This window comes from Nerophis ophidion, linkage group LG27 (genome assembly GCF_033978795.1).
Source record: "Nerophis ophidion isolate RoL-2023_Sa linkage group LG27, RoL_Noph_v1.0, whole genome shotgun sequence".
Lineage (NCBI taxonomy): Eukaryota > Metazoa > Chordata > Actinopteri > Syngnathiformes > Syngnathidae > Nerophis > Nerophis ophidion.
The window spans coordinates 14047978-14065271 of NC_084637.1; the positions used below are offsets into that span (position 1 = coordinate 14047978).

The window sequence follows — 17294 nt, forward strand, 5'->3', positions numbered from 1 at the left end:
TTTGTTCATGTTATATGTTTGACCATTTCTTTGTGTAACGAGGACACTAAAAGCACCTGATGGTGATATTGTCCTGCTGCTGTCTGCAGGCCCTGTGTCTGCGTGGAGGTGGGCAGCGGCTCCGGCGTGGTGTCTGCCTTTCTTGCGTCCGTGTTAGGACCTTCATCTGTCTATTTGTAAGTTTACTACCATCTTCTCTTCTTCTTCTTCCATGTTACAATGTTGTCAAATGTTGTTGCAGTTGCACGGATGTGAATGGCACAGCAGCACAGTGCAGCAGCAAGACCGCAGCCTGCAACAACGTGTGCCTGCAGCCGGTCATCACAGACCTGGTCAGATCCAGCATCAAACTTTTTATTCCCATCTTGAGGACTTTTTAATGCTCACTGATTATTTCCTCTCTGGTCTAGGTGGAGTGTTTCCTGCCCCGGTTAAGTGGACAAGTGGACGTGTTGCTCTTCAATCCCCCTTATGTGGTGACGTCATCCAATGAGGTGGCTTTGACTCTCTGATGAAAAACTCTAAAATGTTTAAGAAGTTGGTGACATATTTTCATTCCGTCAAGGTGGGCAGCACAGGTATAGAAGCTGCCTGGGCAGGCGGGAGGCGAGGTCGTGAGGTCATCGACAGGTTTCTGCCAGTCGTGTCCCAGTTGCTGTCCAGTCAAGGACTCTTCTACTTGGTCACCATAGCAGAAAATGATCCAGGTGGGTTCATGTTGGATGTTGTCACTTTAGGGTCATGATTCAGACAAGTCACATCTATTGACAATTAACTTAAAGGCCTACTGAAATGAGATTTTCTTATTTAAACGGGGATAGCAGGTCCATTCTATGTGTCATTCTTGATCATTTTGCGATATTGCTATATTTTTGCTGAAAGGATTTAGTAGAGAACATTGACGATAAAGTTCGCAACTTTTGGTTGCTAATAAAAAAGCCTTGCCTTTACCGGAAGTAGCAGACGATGTGCGCGTGACATCACAGGTTGTAGGGCTCTTCATATCCTCACATTGTTTATAATCGTAGCCAGCAGCAGCTAGAGCTATTCGGACCGAGAAAGCGACAATTTCCCCATTAATTTGAGCGAGGATGAGGAAATTTAGAGTGAAGGACTAGAAGAAAAAAAAGGTGATTGCAGTGGGAGCGATTCAGATGTTATTAGACACATTTACTAGGATAATTCTGGAAAATCCCGGAAAATCCCTTATCTGCTTATTGTTTTAGTGAGATTATTTTAGTGAATGTTACATATCTTGTGAAGTCATCTACCGAACCAGAGCCCATTTCGTCGCTCAGACCGTGTGAATTAAATAATATGCATCTATTATTTTGATCACTTAATTGCATGATTTTGTCACCCTGGTCCATTATACTTCAAAACTGATATGGTTGACATTATGAGCCAAAGAGAAATCCAAAATAATCATCATTTCTTATTTTATAGACACCATAGCCTGTTTCCTCATGCTCTTTCAGCATTTCCTCAATCACCTTGAGGAAAACATCAGTAGAAGAGGACACAAAATACAATACTAATTATTTTCTTTTTTACTCATTTGCATGCGTCGTGTTTGCTCTTTTTTTCACCCGGTTTTATCGAGGGGGCTCAAACCAAAACCTTTCCTCTTCACAGTCAGGTCCATTAAAAGTAATAAATATATAATAGCTGTTATTACACAATTGGATTAGAGGAGCCATACTTTCCCTGTATTGCCATCATTTGGAAACATGCAGGCTGACCCCTTCTTTAGTTGTATTGCTACAATCTGGCCGACATATTCCTTCCACAATCTACGCAAAACAATCATGATTCAGGATGAAGATGCTACTGAAACACATACTACACAATAGCTCCAGTGGAGCTGTCCATCTTAAGTGAAGACATGTCATCTAATTTCACATCTCACGTTGTTCCTTCTCATCCTAGAGGAGATCATCCAGCTGCTGAGCGGCTATGGTCTGCACGGATACCCACACCTGTCAACCAGGGCTGGAAATGAGAGACTTGCAGTCCTGCGCTTCCATAAGCGCCAACCAGAGCTTTTAACGAGAGATTTCAAGTTCTGCACTTCCATAAGTGCCAACAAACCTGAACTTTAAATGCTTTTGTAAGTCTACCCTTAAAGTCTTGTTTTTAAAATATAACAAACTGTGTTGATACCTCTGTCTTATTCATCATCAGGACCACAAACCTGAGGGTGAAAATATGAGAAATGGGTGAGTAACGATACTTGAGGTCCTGATAACAAAAAGGTTCAGTTTAATCTGGATTTAAGGGAGGCTGCAAAAATGATCATGCTTTACATCTGCATGGACAAGTTTTGATAATTATGTTGACAAGTCATTGACTGTAGACAAGAAGTTGCTGTACAGAACAAAATATAGTAACTATTTTACTGCTGAGGAGTCACACATGTACTGTGTACATAATGTGTACTGTATTTCCTTGAATTGCCGCCGGGGCGCTAATTCATTTAAAACCTCTTCTCACTCCTGCACTTACCAAAGGCATGTGGTAAAAGTAAGCATGTGCTAATTATTTTAAAACTTCTTCTCGCTTCGGCACTTACTAAAGGTATGCAGTAAAAATTTGAGTGTGATGTAAGCTTGGACCTTAAATCTTACTGAATAGCTCTTAATCTTCTTCCCTTTATGCGATTTCAAATTACCTGTATTGAAATCGGCCTCTGCCATTTTGAAAATGATGACATGGGAAGTGTCACTCGTGATGTCACGAGTTTGACGAGGCGCTAATTATTTTGTGAAGCGAGTTTGACCCGGCAGTAATTCAAGGCAAGTGCATACTATATGTCCTGCGGCAATTCAAGCAAATACGGTATACAGTATATGTGCATACACTACAAGTAAAGGTATTGAATTGAATTGAATTATATTTATATATAGCGCTTTTTCTCTAGTGACTCTAAGCGCTTTACATAGTGAAACCCAATATCTAAGTTAAATTTAAACCAGTGTGGGTGACACTGGGAGCAGGTGGGTAAAGCGTCTTGCCCGAGGACACAACGGCAGTGACCAGGATGGTGGAAGCGGGAATCGAACCTGCAACCCTCCAGTTGCTGGGACGGCCACTCTACCAACCGAGCAATGCCGCCTCAAGGTAAACCATTTACAAAGAATACCATTTTTTCTAGACGCAGTTAAGGCGTTTAGGGATTCTGGTTTGGTGGCTGCGGGATTACATCTGTGTGTTTTGCAGATGATGTAGTCCTGATGGCTTTATCTGGCCGGGATCTTCAGTTTTCACTGGATTGGTTCACAGCCGAGTGTGAAGCAACCAGAATGAGAATCAGCACTTCCAAGTTAGAGTCCATGGTTCTCGCCCGAAAAAGGGTGGAGTGCCATCTCCGGGTTGGGGAGGAGAGCTTGCCTCAAATATACCTAGGAGTCTTGTTCACGAGTGAGAGAAGAGTGGATCGTGGGTTCGACAGGCGGATCGATGTGACGTCTTCAGTAATGCGGACGTTGTATCGACCCGTCGTGGTGAAGAAGGAGCTGAGCCGGAAGGCAAAGCTCTCAATTTACCGGTCGATCTACGTTCCCATCCTCACCTATGGTCATGAGCTTTGGGTCATGACCGAAAGGATAAGATCACGGGTACAAGCGGCCGAAATGAGTTTCCTCTGCCAGGTGGCGGGGCTCTCCCTTAGAGATAGGGTGAGAATCTGCCATCCTGGAGGAGCTCAAAGTAAAGCCGCTGCTCCTTCACATCGAGAGGAGCCAGATAAGGTGGTTTGGGCATCTGGTCAGGATGCCACCCGAACGCCTCCCTAGGGAGGTGTTTAGGGCACGTCCGACCAGTAGGAGGCCATGGGGGAAGACCCAGGACACGTTGGGAAGACTATGTCTCCCGGCTGGCTTGGGAATGCCTCGGGATCCCCCGGGAAGAGGAAAGTCTGGGCTTCCCTGCTTAGGCTGCTGCCCCCGCAACCTGACCGGATAAGCGGAAGAAGATGGATGGATAGATTAACCATTTTTTGTTCTGTGCAGCTCTAATTCATTCACACAAGTACATTCAAACACAAACAATTGGAGTAGATAGAGAAATGCATGCACATTAGGAATGTTTGTAACAGTGTCACACTACACATTTACTCAGCTGTAGTCATGCAAAGACTAATGTGACCTCCAGATGACACGTCCATCCTCACTAAGATGGACAGCTCCGCTGGAGACCAGCTCCATCGCCACAGGAAAGGCCTTATGCTCAGCCTCTTTGATTCGGGCTGACAGACTTTCTTCAGTATCGCCGCTCATCACTGGCACCGCCTCCTGCACGATGATGGCCCCTGCGTCCACCTCCTCCTGATAGACAGAACACGCCCATTCAGCTGGTTAATGTGCGCGTGTAGGTGACAATGTGGCTGACTTACTGCAACAAAGTGGACCGTGCAGCCGCTGACCCGCACCCCGGCCTGGAGAGCCTGCTTTTGGGCGTTCACACCCTTGAAGGACGGCAGCAAGGATGGATGGATGTTCAAGATCTTACCTAAAATGAGATCATGTTAAAAATAAAATGTGATTCATAGTGACACCAATACTTCAACTCACTGTTCCATTTCTTAACAAAACCCCCCGTGAGGATCCGCATGAAACCAGCCAGACACACAAGCTCCACTCCAAATTCTTCAAGGACGCGGTCAATGGTGCCATCAAACTCCGCTCGGCTCCCGTAGAGTTTGTGGTCCACCACCTGGATCAATGTGCAAGAAAAATCAAACTCCACACTTTCTCAAGTTTCCCCACAGACATGTTCATAATTGGCCATGACACATTTGCAAAGACAGAGTAAAAAATATAAACAAAGTTAGCAAACTTCTGTCACTTATTTTCTTTTCTGTCATATTTTGGAGGTGCCTGGTAGTGCATTTAGATGTGGTCCTGATGGCTTTATCTGGCCGGGATCTTCAGCTGTACCTACACTTTGTTAGTAGTTAAAAGTAGGGAGAGGGGCACCAATGCCGACTTGAACCATAGTCACAAGACATGGAAAACATTTTCTCATGAATAGCAGTCTTTTCCGTAACATTGATGAACTTGGACTGATCTTTAGAAATGGTAAGGTGGGAATTTTGTCCTTTTCTGAGACCAGACTTGATAGTTCTATTAAGGAGTCTGAGACAGAAATTGTCAATTACACGGTAGTCAGAAGGGACAGAAATTGACATGGGGGAGGGGGTTGTAAGATCTGATATCGCTTTTAATGTACAGGATGATTTGGAGCAAAGTTATAATAGAGAAAGTGGGGCTCAATATAATTTTTCCCAAAACCAACCCCATGTTAATTGGCTCCCTGTACAGACCCCCAACTCAAAACTCATTTTATAAACAGCTCAAGGAGATTTAGGAAATTCTGAAGTGATACTGCTCAGTGATTTGAACACCAATAACCCGGAAAAAAGATAGTCCTATCTACAAGTCCTTCGGTAATTACTGTAAGTTACATAACCTGAAACAGCATATCACTCGGTGCCCTGCTGCTCAAACCGTCATTGATTTGATTTTGACATCAGACCAGACCACTATCTCCAGAAGCGGTGCAATCGAGTGCGTAATAAGTGATCATTTCATCATTTTCTGCACACGTAAAATTCAGAAATCGGAATCAGATTGTCACAAAACAAGATTCAGATCGATGAAAAAGTACACCAGCGAAGCTCTAACAGCAGGCCTGGAAAGACTGGACTGGTCAAATCGACCAAATTGCTCATCGGTTTAAAGAGCATGGGCATGCTTAAAATCCAACTTCCTGCATGTGTCTGAGCAGTTAGCACCCATGAAAGCTTCCAGGGTAAATCCAGAACAGAAGCCTAGATCAATGCGGACATAATACATGACACTTAAAAATGACAAACACGCTAAGTTCACTAAAAACAGGACTGAACAGCTCCTTAAGGCAGTGGTTCTCAAATAGGGGTACACATACCCCTGGGGGTACTTAAAGGTATGCCAAGGGGTACGTGAGATTTTTTTTTTTTAAATCTAAAAATAGCAACAATTAAAAAATCCTTTATAAATATATTTATTGAATAATACTTCAACAAAATATGAATGTAAGTTCATAAACTGTGAAAAGAAATACAACAATGCAATATTCAGTGTTGACAGCTAGCTTTTTTGTGGACATGTTCCATAAATATTGATGTTAAAGATTTCTTTTTTGCGAAGAAAAGTTTAGAATTAAGTTCATGAATCCAGATGGATCTATATTACAATCCCCAAAGTTGATGATTACTTCTATGTGTAGAAATCTTTATTTATAATTGAATCACTTGTTTATTTTTCAACAAGTTTTTAGTTATTTTTATATCTTTTTTTCCAAATAGTTCAAGAAAGACCACTACAAATGAGCAATATTTTGCACTGTTATACAATTTAATAAATCAGAAACTGATAACATAGTGCTGTATTTTACTTTATCTCTTTTTTTCAACCAAAAATGCTTTGCTCTGATTAGGGGGTACTTGAATTAAAAAAAATGTTCACAAGGGGTACATCACTGAAAAAAGGTTGAGAACCACTACTTTAAAGAATACAAAAAGCTAAGAATCGAAGTAACTACTATGATCAGAAAAAGGCCAAATCCAGTTACTTCAACGAAAAAAATAGCCTGCAAAAACTCTGGAAGACGCTGAAACTATTGGCCCACAGCAGTCTCATAACAATAACCACCAACCTCAACTTGAAAATAAACAGCTCACTCATCACAGACAAACTGAATGTGACAAATTGCTATAACAGATTTTACTCAACCATCACTTCAACAAATTGCCCTCACACTCAGGCCTCTAAGGTGAAAAGCACATCCAAGACCTTTACAAAAACAAAGAAGGACGCAAGGATGACTTCAAGTTTGTCAAAGTTTAAACTGATGTGTTAAAGAAACTCAGCTCGTGGCAGCCAAACAAACTCACAAGACATGATCATATTCCCACCAGCTGCCACGAATGCTCCAATGGTTGCTCATATTACCAACTTGTCTATCAATCAGTGTCATGTCCCACGAGAATTCATGCTCACGAGACTATCACCTCTATAAAAAAGGAAACAAATTAAACCCTGGCAACTACCGCCGTGTTTCCATTCTTTGCTCCATCTCAAAGGTTATAGAGAGGTTAATATATGTGCAAATAGATAACTATCTATCAAATCACAAGCTCTTATTCCAATTTCTATCAGGATTCAGAAAATCACATTCCACTGATGCATACCTACTGTACCTAACTGACTACATCAGGTACAGATAGACATGGGTAAATGCTCAATACTGTTAAACAGGTTGAGGGCAATCAGTTTTGACAGCGCTGCCACAAACTGGATGAAATCTTACCCTGAGGATAGAGGACAGGTGGTCGAGGTGAACAGATCACTGTCATCTCCCCTCAATCTGAGCTGTGGTGTCCCACAGGGGAGTATTCTGGCACCATTGTTATTCTTGATTAACATAAACGACATGAAATCAGCATGAAATAGCAATTTGTTCCAAATTGAAGGTTTAAAGTGCACTCAGCACCAAACTAAGAAATCTCTGTCTCTGGCTTTCAAATATCAAACTGTAAGACAGAGTCCATTGTATTTGGGTCCCAACACAACCTAAGTAAATGCCTGGGCTTTGCGATTAAAGCATGCGATACCATAATCACCAGCAAAGACAAGGTAATTTACCTAGGTTGTATATTGGACAACACTCAAGATCAATAATAAAACTAGATTTTTGGGCAGGATCTTTGTGTTTATCAAAAGGGACACACTTAAGACCCTTGCCGATACCCTCATACAATCATTTTGACTGTGCCTGCACCTCATGGTTCACAAGTATCACCAAGCCACTAAAAACAAAACTGCCAACTTCCCAAAACAAGGTGGTGAGACTCCTGCTCAACCTCCCATACAAGACTCACCTAACTCAAGCCCACTTTACCAAATTGGGATGGCTTGGAGTTGAGGAAAGAGTACGGTACACCGAATCGCAATGTGCCTGGTATTCAAAATACTCAGAGAAATTGTCCCCAAGTACCTGTCCAACTATTTCACCAGATGTACTCACAGGTACTACACGAGAAGGAGTTCCTCATGAGAAAAATGCCTTCTACTCTTTTTCCACCACACAGTGGAATGCACTACCAACAGACCTTAAAATCCAAACTTCCCTACTACTGTATTTTTCGGAATAAACTCAACTTGTCGTGTTTGGAGGAAGAAGAATACTGAGTTGCAACCCAAGAACACCATACCTACTGTGAAACATGGGGGTGGAAACATCATGTTTTGGGGCTGTTTTTCTGCTGAGGGGACAGGACGATTGATCCGTGTTAAGGAAAGAATGAATGGGGCCATGTATCGTGAGATTTTGAGCCAAAACCTCCTTCCATCAGTGAGAGATTTGAATGGTTGACCAAATACTTATTTTCCACCATAATTTACATATAAATTATTTAAAATTCCTACAATGAATTCCTGGATTTTTTTTCCCACATTCTGTCTCTCACAGTTGAAGTGTACCTATGATGACAATTACAGACCTCTGTCATCATTTTAAGTAGAACTTGCACAATCGGTGACTTTTTTTGCCCCACTGTACGTCGCACTGGCCGAAAATGCATAATAAAAAATGTTGAAATGCGCAAACGTAACCACCTCATGACCATAATCACAACAGATTACCCGTGTCTGGATCCCAGCCAGTGCTGCTCTTTTGAGGCCCTGAACTCCAGGCTTGTTAGAGATGACCACCACGATCTCTGCACAGCTCGATGGACGCCTGGCCTGCTCGATCAGCGCCTGCAGGTTGGTACCTGGTGGAGACCACAAAAGCACAAGTTGTAATCCACAAGACATTACAAAATAAATTCATGAAATACTACACAAACCTGTCCCTGAAATGAGAACGCCGACTTTGGTCCTCCTGTGTGGCGTGCTGATGTCACCGAGGCAATTGCCATTCTTGGAAGCTGGACCGCCGCTCAGCAGGCTGTGCTTCAGGTTGCGGACCGCCACGGACTCAGTACCTGCGGCGACATAGTTTGATGAGAATGTGCGCGCGGGTCTCCACAGGAAGGTCCCTGACTGACTCACCAGGCTGCTTGTGAGCGAGTGCGCCCACAATCCAGGCCTCCTCGTGGGCCTGCAGCTGCCGCAAGACCCTCTGAGCCTCCATCGGGGCCACCACTAGCACTGCTCCCAGGCCGCAGTTGAAAGTGCGGGTCATTTCATCCTCGCTCAGTCCGCCCTCTTTCTGGAGCCAGGAAAACACTGGTGGGATGCTCCAACGAGACGCATCTGGAGCAAACGTGTGTAATTATCAAACCGTACAAGATAGGTATTTGTCTCCAGACTTGTATCCTGTAGAATGACGTAGGCCTTCACCTATATCGACTGCTAGCTCCTGGGGCAAAACCCGAGGAATGTTTTCCAGAAGTCCTCCACCGGTGATGTGAGCGTAGGCTTTCACCGCACCGCTGCGCAGGATTGGGAGCAGCAGACGACTGTAGATCTTTGTTGGCGTCAGCAAAACCTCTCCTGCAGGCCAACATTACAGTAAGAAGTGCTTCCTTCACGTGTCGGGATCCCCCGGGAAGAGCTGGACAAAGTGGCTGGGGAGAGGAAAGTCTGGGCTTCCCCGATTAGGCTGCTGCCCCCGCGACCCGACCACGGATAAGCAAAAGAGGGTCTCCATAAACACTTTTGGCCTCATATTAGATCCCACACTTTGACAATAGACTACAGAAGTGAAAAGGTTTAATAGCAAGTAACTAAAATAAACACTTTTTGATCAAGTGCATCTTATTAAATGTAGAATTTGCTAGTATTGAGGTAAATCATATGATGTATTAACATCATACTTACCAACAGTCTGTCCCGGGTGGCCAAAGGGTGCCGGGGAGCTGTAGCTTAGATTTGCACGTTCCAGGACCTTGCGGACCAGGCTAAAGCCGTTGCTGTGGATACCAGAGGATGCCACTCCAATCAACAGGTCTCCCTCCGTGATGTCTGCCAGTCTCGGCAGCAGGGCGCTACGCTCTACTGCTCCCACGCAGAACCCGGCTAGATCATACTCCCCAGGGCCGTAGACGCCAGGCATTTCTGCGGTCTCTCCACCTAGACCATCCACACATGATGGCTCAATTTGGCAGCCGGTGTTACAGAACCACTGAGGCCTGCTTCTCCACTTACCCAGCAGAGCACAGCCAGCAATCTCACAGGCTTTGGCGATGCCAGCGACCACTGCGGCGGCCACGTTCACATCCAGGCTTCCGCAGGAGAAGTAATCGAGGAAGAAAAGCGGCTCTGCTCCCTGAGCCAGGACGTCGTTCACGCACATGGCGACTAGATCCTGACCCAAGCTGCCATGCTGACCGCACGCCTGGGCAATCTGCACAAACTTTTTTTTATTAACCATCAAAATTAAAAGTATTAAAACTGAACCTAAATCAGACCTTCAGTTTGGTCCCAACACCGTCAGTTCCAGATACCAAAACCGGGTCGAGGAATCCTGCAGCTTTAAGGTCAAAAAGTCCAGCGAAGCCTCCCAGCTCTGCATTACATCCTGGTGAGAAAATATGATGTTATTATATTTAACTACAACTTTGAATGTAAAGCATTACCTGGGCGGGAAGTTGCCTTGGCCAGAGGCTTGATTATGTCCACCAGCTTGTTGCCCGCAGCAATGTCCACGCCGCTGTCCTTATAAGTCAGGCCTCTGTCAGACAGGGTCAGATGACTTGACTTCAGAAATAAAACACCTTCTTTCAGTGTGAGACGCAGTCATACAGATAGATTATAGAATTCCAGGTATAACAAAATAAAAAAAAACAGACACAGGGGATTCTCCACGGTTTGTTTATTTATGAAAGACATCAGTGACAATTCAGAAAACTGAATGTTTTGTGCTGCACTCAAACACACCTGCGTTGCTTCAGGTGGGAAATGGCCCGGTGACCAATGTCACGGCGGTACACAGCACCCGGGAAACCGACCGCAGCCACTCCCTCATTGGCTGCCTGCAGTGCCGACTCTAGCGAAGGTCTGACCGCGGTGACCGTCAGGACGCGCCCACCGCTGGACACCACCTGTCCGTCCTTCAGCCCTGTACCTGCGTGGAACACCTGGATGCCCATGTCTTCCACCTGGGACAGACCTGAAGTGGAAAGGCGGTAGAAGTTAACGAGGGGTCCCTGTAAGGACCATTCCACCGAATCGGTGCGGTTTGCATCCCAAGAAAATAAAATGCACGATAAAATTAACTGAAAAATACATTTAAAAATCAAAGTGTCCTGCATGTCTTTTGTTTTGATTGCATATTTATTAAATACTTATTTTTTTACTTGTTTATTTGAAATGGTATTTAACACATATTGAGCGGTACATTTTTATTTACATATTTATAGATCTCCATTAGTTTATTTCTAATACTTTTTTTCTACCAATTCATTGTTTGGTTGGTTTACGGTGAATTTATAGCCTTGTCTGTACTTAGTGTGATGTTGACTCCTTTTTTCTTAACATTTGTTTTTAATTTGTACAGCCCTTAGGGGCAGTAGTGGCCGTTTTTAAAAATTAAGCATTATAAATATACCTCGACTTTGAAAATTACTTTGAACACTGTCCACACTTCCCAAAATTAGACTTTATTGTGAAAAATAATCATTTAAATCCTTCAGAGATGTTATATTCTTTTTAATACTCCATATCCCAAATATACATTGAGTAGATTTTATTTTTTTAAAAAAAGACAATTTACCGTATTTTTCAGACTTTAAGTCACAGTTTTTTTTCATCGTTTGGCCAGTGGTGCGACTTATACTCAGGAGTGACTTATATGTGAAATTATTAACACATTACCGTAAAATATTAAATAATATTATTTAGCTAATTCACGTAAGAGACTAGACGTGTAAGATTTTATCGGATTTATTGATTAGGAGTGACAGATTGTTTGGTAAACGTATAGCATGTTCTATATGTTATAGTTATTTGAATGACTCTTACCATAATATGTTACGTTAACATACCAGGCACCTTCTCAGTTGGTTATTTATGCGTCATATAACGTACACTTATTCAGCCTGTTCACTATTCTTTATTTATTTTAAATTGCCTTTCAAATGTAGATTCTTGGTGTTGGTTTTTATCAAATAAATTTCCCCCAAAAATGCCACTTATACTCCAGTGCGACCTATATGTTTTTTTCCTTCTTTATTATGCATTTCCGGCAGGTGCGACTTATACCCCGGAAAATACAGTAATCAAACTTCACACTTTACAAGCAGGGTTTTTACTCAGTCATGTCACCTCTACAAATGCAATATTCTACAAGTCACATGGTGCACAGAAAGTTGGATCATTCCGACTCTCTGCAGGCCTAAAGTAAGTTCTCATTTATTTTTCTGTCTATCGGATGTTATTTCAACTTAGACTGGAAGAGTGGGGTTTAAACCTCAGCACAGTCCTGTCACCTACAATATTTTTGGATATCATTGGTTTGGTTTTAAGATAACAAAACCATTTATGTTGTAAAGTGTTTACAGCAGGGGTGTCCAAACTTTTTCCACTGAGGGCCGCACACTGAAAAATCAAAGCAAGCGGTGGCCATTTTGATATTTCTTATGTTAAAAACCAATACTATATATGTACAAAAAATATACATTTGGGCCTCCACTCAGGCTTGATCCCGGGGACCCTAAAGGGTTTTGGTCAAAAAAATATAAAAAATGTGTCACTATTCAGTATTAATATTTTTATTATTATTCAAGGTTTAAATCTCTAGATCAACATTAGGTCTGTCTGTCAATATAACGTTATTAAAGATTTAAGTTGTATGCTCTTTTTGTCAAAGAAAACCCTGTTTTTTATGGAAAAAAATACAAAATATGTAATATTTTCACCCGATAAAATTTTTTAAGTGGAATATTTGAGATTATATAATAATTGGAGCCTTAAAAAGGTCAATAACTCGTAACAAATTTGATTTTAATTCTTTTTTTTTTTTTTAGCAATGACACTTAAAAACTAATTACACAACAATTATTGAGGATCCAAAAGGGTCCTACTCATTTAAGTGTTAAAAAATAAATTGTAAATTTTATTAACAGTTTACGTTTATTTTTAAGTGGAATATTTGAGATTATGTAATAATTGGAGCCTTAAGAAGGTCAATAACTCATAACAAAATTGTTTTTACCTCTTTTTTTTTTTTTAGCAATGACACAACAATTATTGTGGATCATTTAAGTGTTAAAAAATAAATTGTAAATTTTATTAACTGTTTACTTTTAACACAATAACCTCCAACTCAACTTCAGATTATAAATTTTATTGTTGTTTATGTTTTTTGTTTGTTTGTTTTAGGCCCTTTTTAAAACAAATTTTTAAAAAAACAGCTTACTTTTTTACATAGCAAAAACAAAATATGCAACATTTTCCCCAAAGAATATCTCAAAGTGGAATATTTAATGTGACATTATTGGAGCCTTGAATAGGTCAATAATTCATAATGTCATTGATTTTGATTCATTATTATTTTCTAAAGAAAGAAACAGCCTGCATTGCAGCTTTGTGTTATTAGAGTCAACATTGCAACATGTTCTTGTTACATTTCACCTGTTGACTCTTGTGCCATGGGGCCGTTGAAAAATGACCTGCGGGTCGCACTTTGGACACCCCTGGCTTACAGCATACAATTAGCGTAAATACCAATTATATGCTTAAAACCCACTCCTTTTGCTCAAAGGAGTCATGCTGCGCTTCGGAACTAAGTACAAATATGTAAAATAAAGTTGCCTGAGATGGGCCAATAAACATTTTCGCAAGTTTAATATGAGTATTATCAGATGTAAAGATACAATCTCTGCACCACAATAACTTACCTGTGATGGCCATTCCTTTGTTGTAGGCACCTGGGTAGCCGGCACTCGCCATCACCACGGTCACTGCGGCTTTTTCCTTGTGCCACTCAGGGGCGCTAGAAGCCAGCTTGCCATTAATCGTGTTCAAAATGACCTCATACAAGTCACTTTTCAGCAAGGGCAGCAAGACCTGGCACTCGGGGTCTCCAAAGCGACAATTGAACTCCAGAACTTTGGGTCCCTTCTGGGTTAACATGAGGCCGGCATACAGCACACCTGGGGAGTCACACATGATTACACGGACTGCAGCCGGACACTAACAAGCCCACTGTGCACTAACAAGTCGTGACTCATGTCTGCACTCACCAACATAAGGAGCTCCCTCTTGCTTCATCGCATCCACGGTCTTTTGAAGCACAGACTCTCGGATCTGCACCAGTAGCTCATGGCTCACCTGCGCCACATAAAATGGAAGCAGCAAAAGCACATCATATCTTAAACATAGGTTTGTGTTTCACAAAAAACATTTATTGCTCTTCTCCTATGCATGCCATCAATACATTTTGATTGTTAATATTCAAGTGTGATATTCAAAAAGGACAACTCTACTATCAATCCTCATACTTCCTGGGAAATGTATTATGTAGAGGTGGGACGTTCACCATGAAAAACATATAGGCTCCAGGCCATGTTTCAATATTTTAAAAGTTCTATGTCAGTGATTTTCAACCTTTTTTCCCCTAAAAGTATCAACTCAGAAAATACTTGGCTCCCAAAGTACCCCCATAATGACCAACATTGAAATACAGTAGTGTAGTAGGTCAACATATTCATTAAAAAAAGGCAGAGGTGCTGTTTAACAAGTATATTTAATACTTACTATACTATGAATAAAGGAATCTTAAACTGTACTCTAATCAAATTATTCTTTGGCGTACCACTATATGGAGACAGCATACCTGTACCTCTGTTTGAGAATCACTGGTTTCCAGTACCAGTTGATATATAACAACCTGGGGTGTTGTATGTCAAGTATGTAAATGGTTATACTTGTATAGCACTTTTCTACCCCTTTTTAAAAGGAGCCCAAAGCGCTTTGAGAGTATTTCCACATTCACCCACTCACACACATAGGTTTGTGTTTGTGTAAAGCGTATGTAAAGTGCAGATCGGGGGCCATTCGTGGCACACAGCTCCTTCCTACTGACTTGCGGCAAAAATAAATAAAACAGCAGAAAGGGAATGGGGCTTTGACACTAAACACATATTTATCTTTAAATATTTATAACTTTTATTTTGCTTTTTATCAAAGTGCCGTCCTGGGTTTATATAAACTGTGACCATAATACTGAGGTACTGTACTTAGTGAGTCATGTTAAATTTTGAGGAGCTATTATCCTGTAACTAAAACACTAGTGATATGACAATATGTAAATGTCACATCACTGTTATTGAGACCAACAGGTTCTCAATATTATGATACTGTGAATGGCAAAAAAATACTTGTATACACACACTAAACTCTTTTAAACCAAGTTTTATTTTAATAAATAAACAAAGACCACACTTTTCTTGATAGAACATTAAAAATTGTTTTAAGAGACATTTTTTGGACTATAAGGCACACTAATGATTATTTTTATTTCTCCAAAAGTGGACAGTGAACTTATAACCTACAGTATGTACCAATTCTGGTTGTGCTTACCAACCTCGAAGCAATTTTATTTGGTACATGGTGTAATAATAGGTGTCACCAGTAGATGGCAGTCACACAACAGATATGAGCGGACTGCAGAATGGTGCCCTGTTCAATAAATGACGCTAGCAAGTACCGCTAAGAAACAAAGCCCAAAACGTTTCATTGAGGATATAGAACATTACACACAACACTCAAAAATCTGTCAACATGATTTCGTACGACTTCAGTAATGTAAGAAACCGCACGGCTTGATGGATTGTCGGAACATTAGGGCTCCTATATACTGTGCTTCAACATACAAGTATTATTATTGTGTGTGTATATAATAACCCCAAAATGGCCCCTATAATGAGACATAATGCATTATCTGGAGTTTTGTTTCAACCTATTATGCAAAGGCACTTTTCTTACCTATTGGTGCCAGCTGTTGTGTATTTGGAATCTGTATAAATCCCCAACATTTGCGCGTTTAAGTCAATAGGATTTTTTCTTGTTCTGGGCCATTCATCGTCCGCTGTTGCCATTTCTAATACAAGGTAGCGTACAGTTCTAACTTTTTTCTGTAGACTCGCTATGAAAGCGCTAGCGAAATACTAGTACAGCAAAGATGATGGGGAGAAGACGCTGTCGGAATGCGGAGGCGTGTAAAAAGGACCACCCACAAAATGAACAATCCTGAAAAGACGGCCTCAAAGCGGTTTGAAGATGGTCTGTAAAACATAATCTATGCAACATTTTGACCAAAGAACCACCATTAAATGTAATGTAGAACACAAGAAAGTGTTTATGATATCGAAAAATAAAAATCATGATATTACCCTTTTAATGCACCTTACAATTAATACGGTGTCCCTTTTGTGTGAAAATAGAACTGAATAGACCCGCTTATCGGCAGTGCGCCTCAATACTGTATTTCTTTGGTCCAAGAAATACAATATTGCTTTTTTATCTTTGGTTTTAATTTATGAAGTTTTTAAGGTGTTTTTTTTTACGATAAAGGCATATTCAAGGCTGTGCTCTTAGCTTCCGGTTTATCTGACATTGCAAGTGTTCACATCCTATTTTATTGTTTTGAACAAAAAGGTTCATTAAAATGATTAGAACATTTCTTTCAATGAGGCCCATTTATTAGGATAGGTCAGGTTACAGAATCTTACTTGTGGCTTAATATGCCAGTGAAAGTGCTTTTAATTTTGTTGTTCTCACCTGTCTTTTGATAATGTGTGTGCTTTGTCCCATAATTCCATTTTAAATTGGACATGATTATAACAGCTTTGGTCTCCTAGTATATTGAACACATGGATCTTGTGCCCGTTGGAGGCAGAATAAATACCATGATTCAGTCCAATTTTCACTGTCCGCGAATTTGGAAAACGCCATTTTTGTGTAAACCACTTTCCAACAGTTGCCAAAGTATCGCTATGCGAGCGGCTCCAAAAACAAAAGTGAACCTTAAGGGCCTACTGAAACCCACTACTACCGACCACGCAGTCTGATAGTTTATATAACAATGATGAAATATTAACATTGCAACACATGCCAATACGGTCTTTTTAGTTTAATAAATTGCAATTTTAAATTTCCCGCGAGTTTCTTGTTGAAAACGTCGCGGAATGATGACGCGTACGCGTGACGTCACACATTGTAGAGGGCATTTTGGTCCAGCACCAAATACGGCTAAAAGTCGTCTCTGTTCACCGCGTAATTATACAGTATTTTGGACATCTGTGT

The 17294-nt window shown here is 41.1% G+C and overlaps 2 protein-coding genes across 5 annotated transcripts in view; one reads left to right on the top strand and one right to left on the bottom strand.

Moving 5' to 3' along the window:
• The window catches only part of LOC133544334 (methyltransferase N6AMT1-like), a 26869-nt gene extending 22309 nt beyond the window's left edge, over positions 1-4560 (top strand). The window contains exons 2-9 of one of the 4 annotated variants that reach the window (XR_009804633.1): positions 90-176; positions 242-332; positions 411-494; positions 566-707; positions 1930-2031; positions 2082-2110; positions 2185-2219; positions 4153-4560. Coding sequence is in view for 3 of the 4 variants with exons in the window: in XM_061889545.1 (XP_061745529.1) it covers positions 90-176; positions 242-332; positions 411-494; positions 566-707; positions 1930-2102 (577 nt within the window). In the remaining variant the exon portion in view is untranslated. Of the gene's footprint in view, positions 1-89; positions 177-241; positions 333-410; positions 495-565; positions 708-1929; positions 2111-2184; positions 2220-4152 lie in introns of all 4 variants that reach the window. The other 3 variants (XM_061889547.1, XM_061889545.1, XM_061889546.1) reach the window with 3 other exon arrangements.
• LOC133544333 (trifunctional purine biosynthetic protein adenosine-3-like) overlaps positions 2246-17294 on the bottom strand; it is a 27080-nt gene continuing 12031 nt past the window's right edge. Inside the window, exons 8-21 of the mRNA XM_061889544.1 lie at positions 14231-14318; positions 13886-14140; positions 10926-11157; positions 10625-10719; positions 10457-10566; positions 10194-10392; positions 9867-10118; positions 9387-9539; positions 9096-9299; positions 8891-9028; positions 8685-8815; positions 4572-4713; positions 4394-4509; positions 2246-4325 (exon numbers count right to left, since the gene is read on the bottom strand). Of these exons, the coding sequence (XP_061745528.1) occupies positions 4137-4325; positions 4394-4509; positions 4572-4713; positions 8685-8815; positions 8891-9028; positions 9096-9299; positions 9387-9539; positions 9867-10118; positions 10194-10392; positions 10457-10566; positions 10625-10719; positions 10926-11157; positions 13886-14140; positions 14231-14318 (2304 nt within the window). The 3' untranslated portion in view covers positions 2246-4136. The remainder of the gene's footprint in view (positions 4326-4393; positions 4510-4571; positions 4714-8684; positions 8816-8890; positions 9029-9095; positions 9300-9386; positions 9540-9866; positions 10119-10193; positions 10393-10456; positions 10567-10624; positions 10720-10925; positions 11158-13885; positions 14141-14230; positions 14319-17294) is intronic.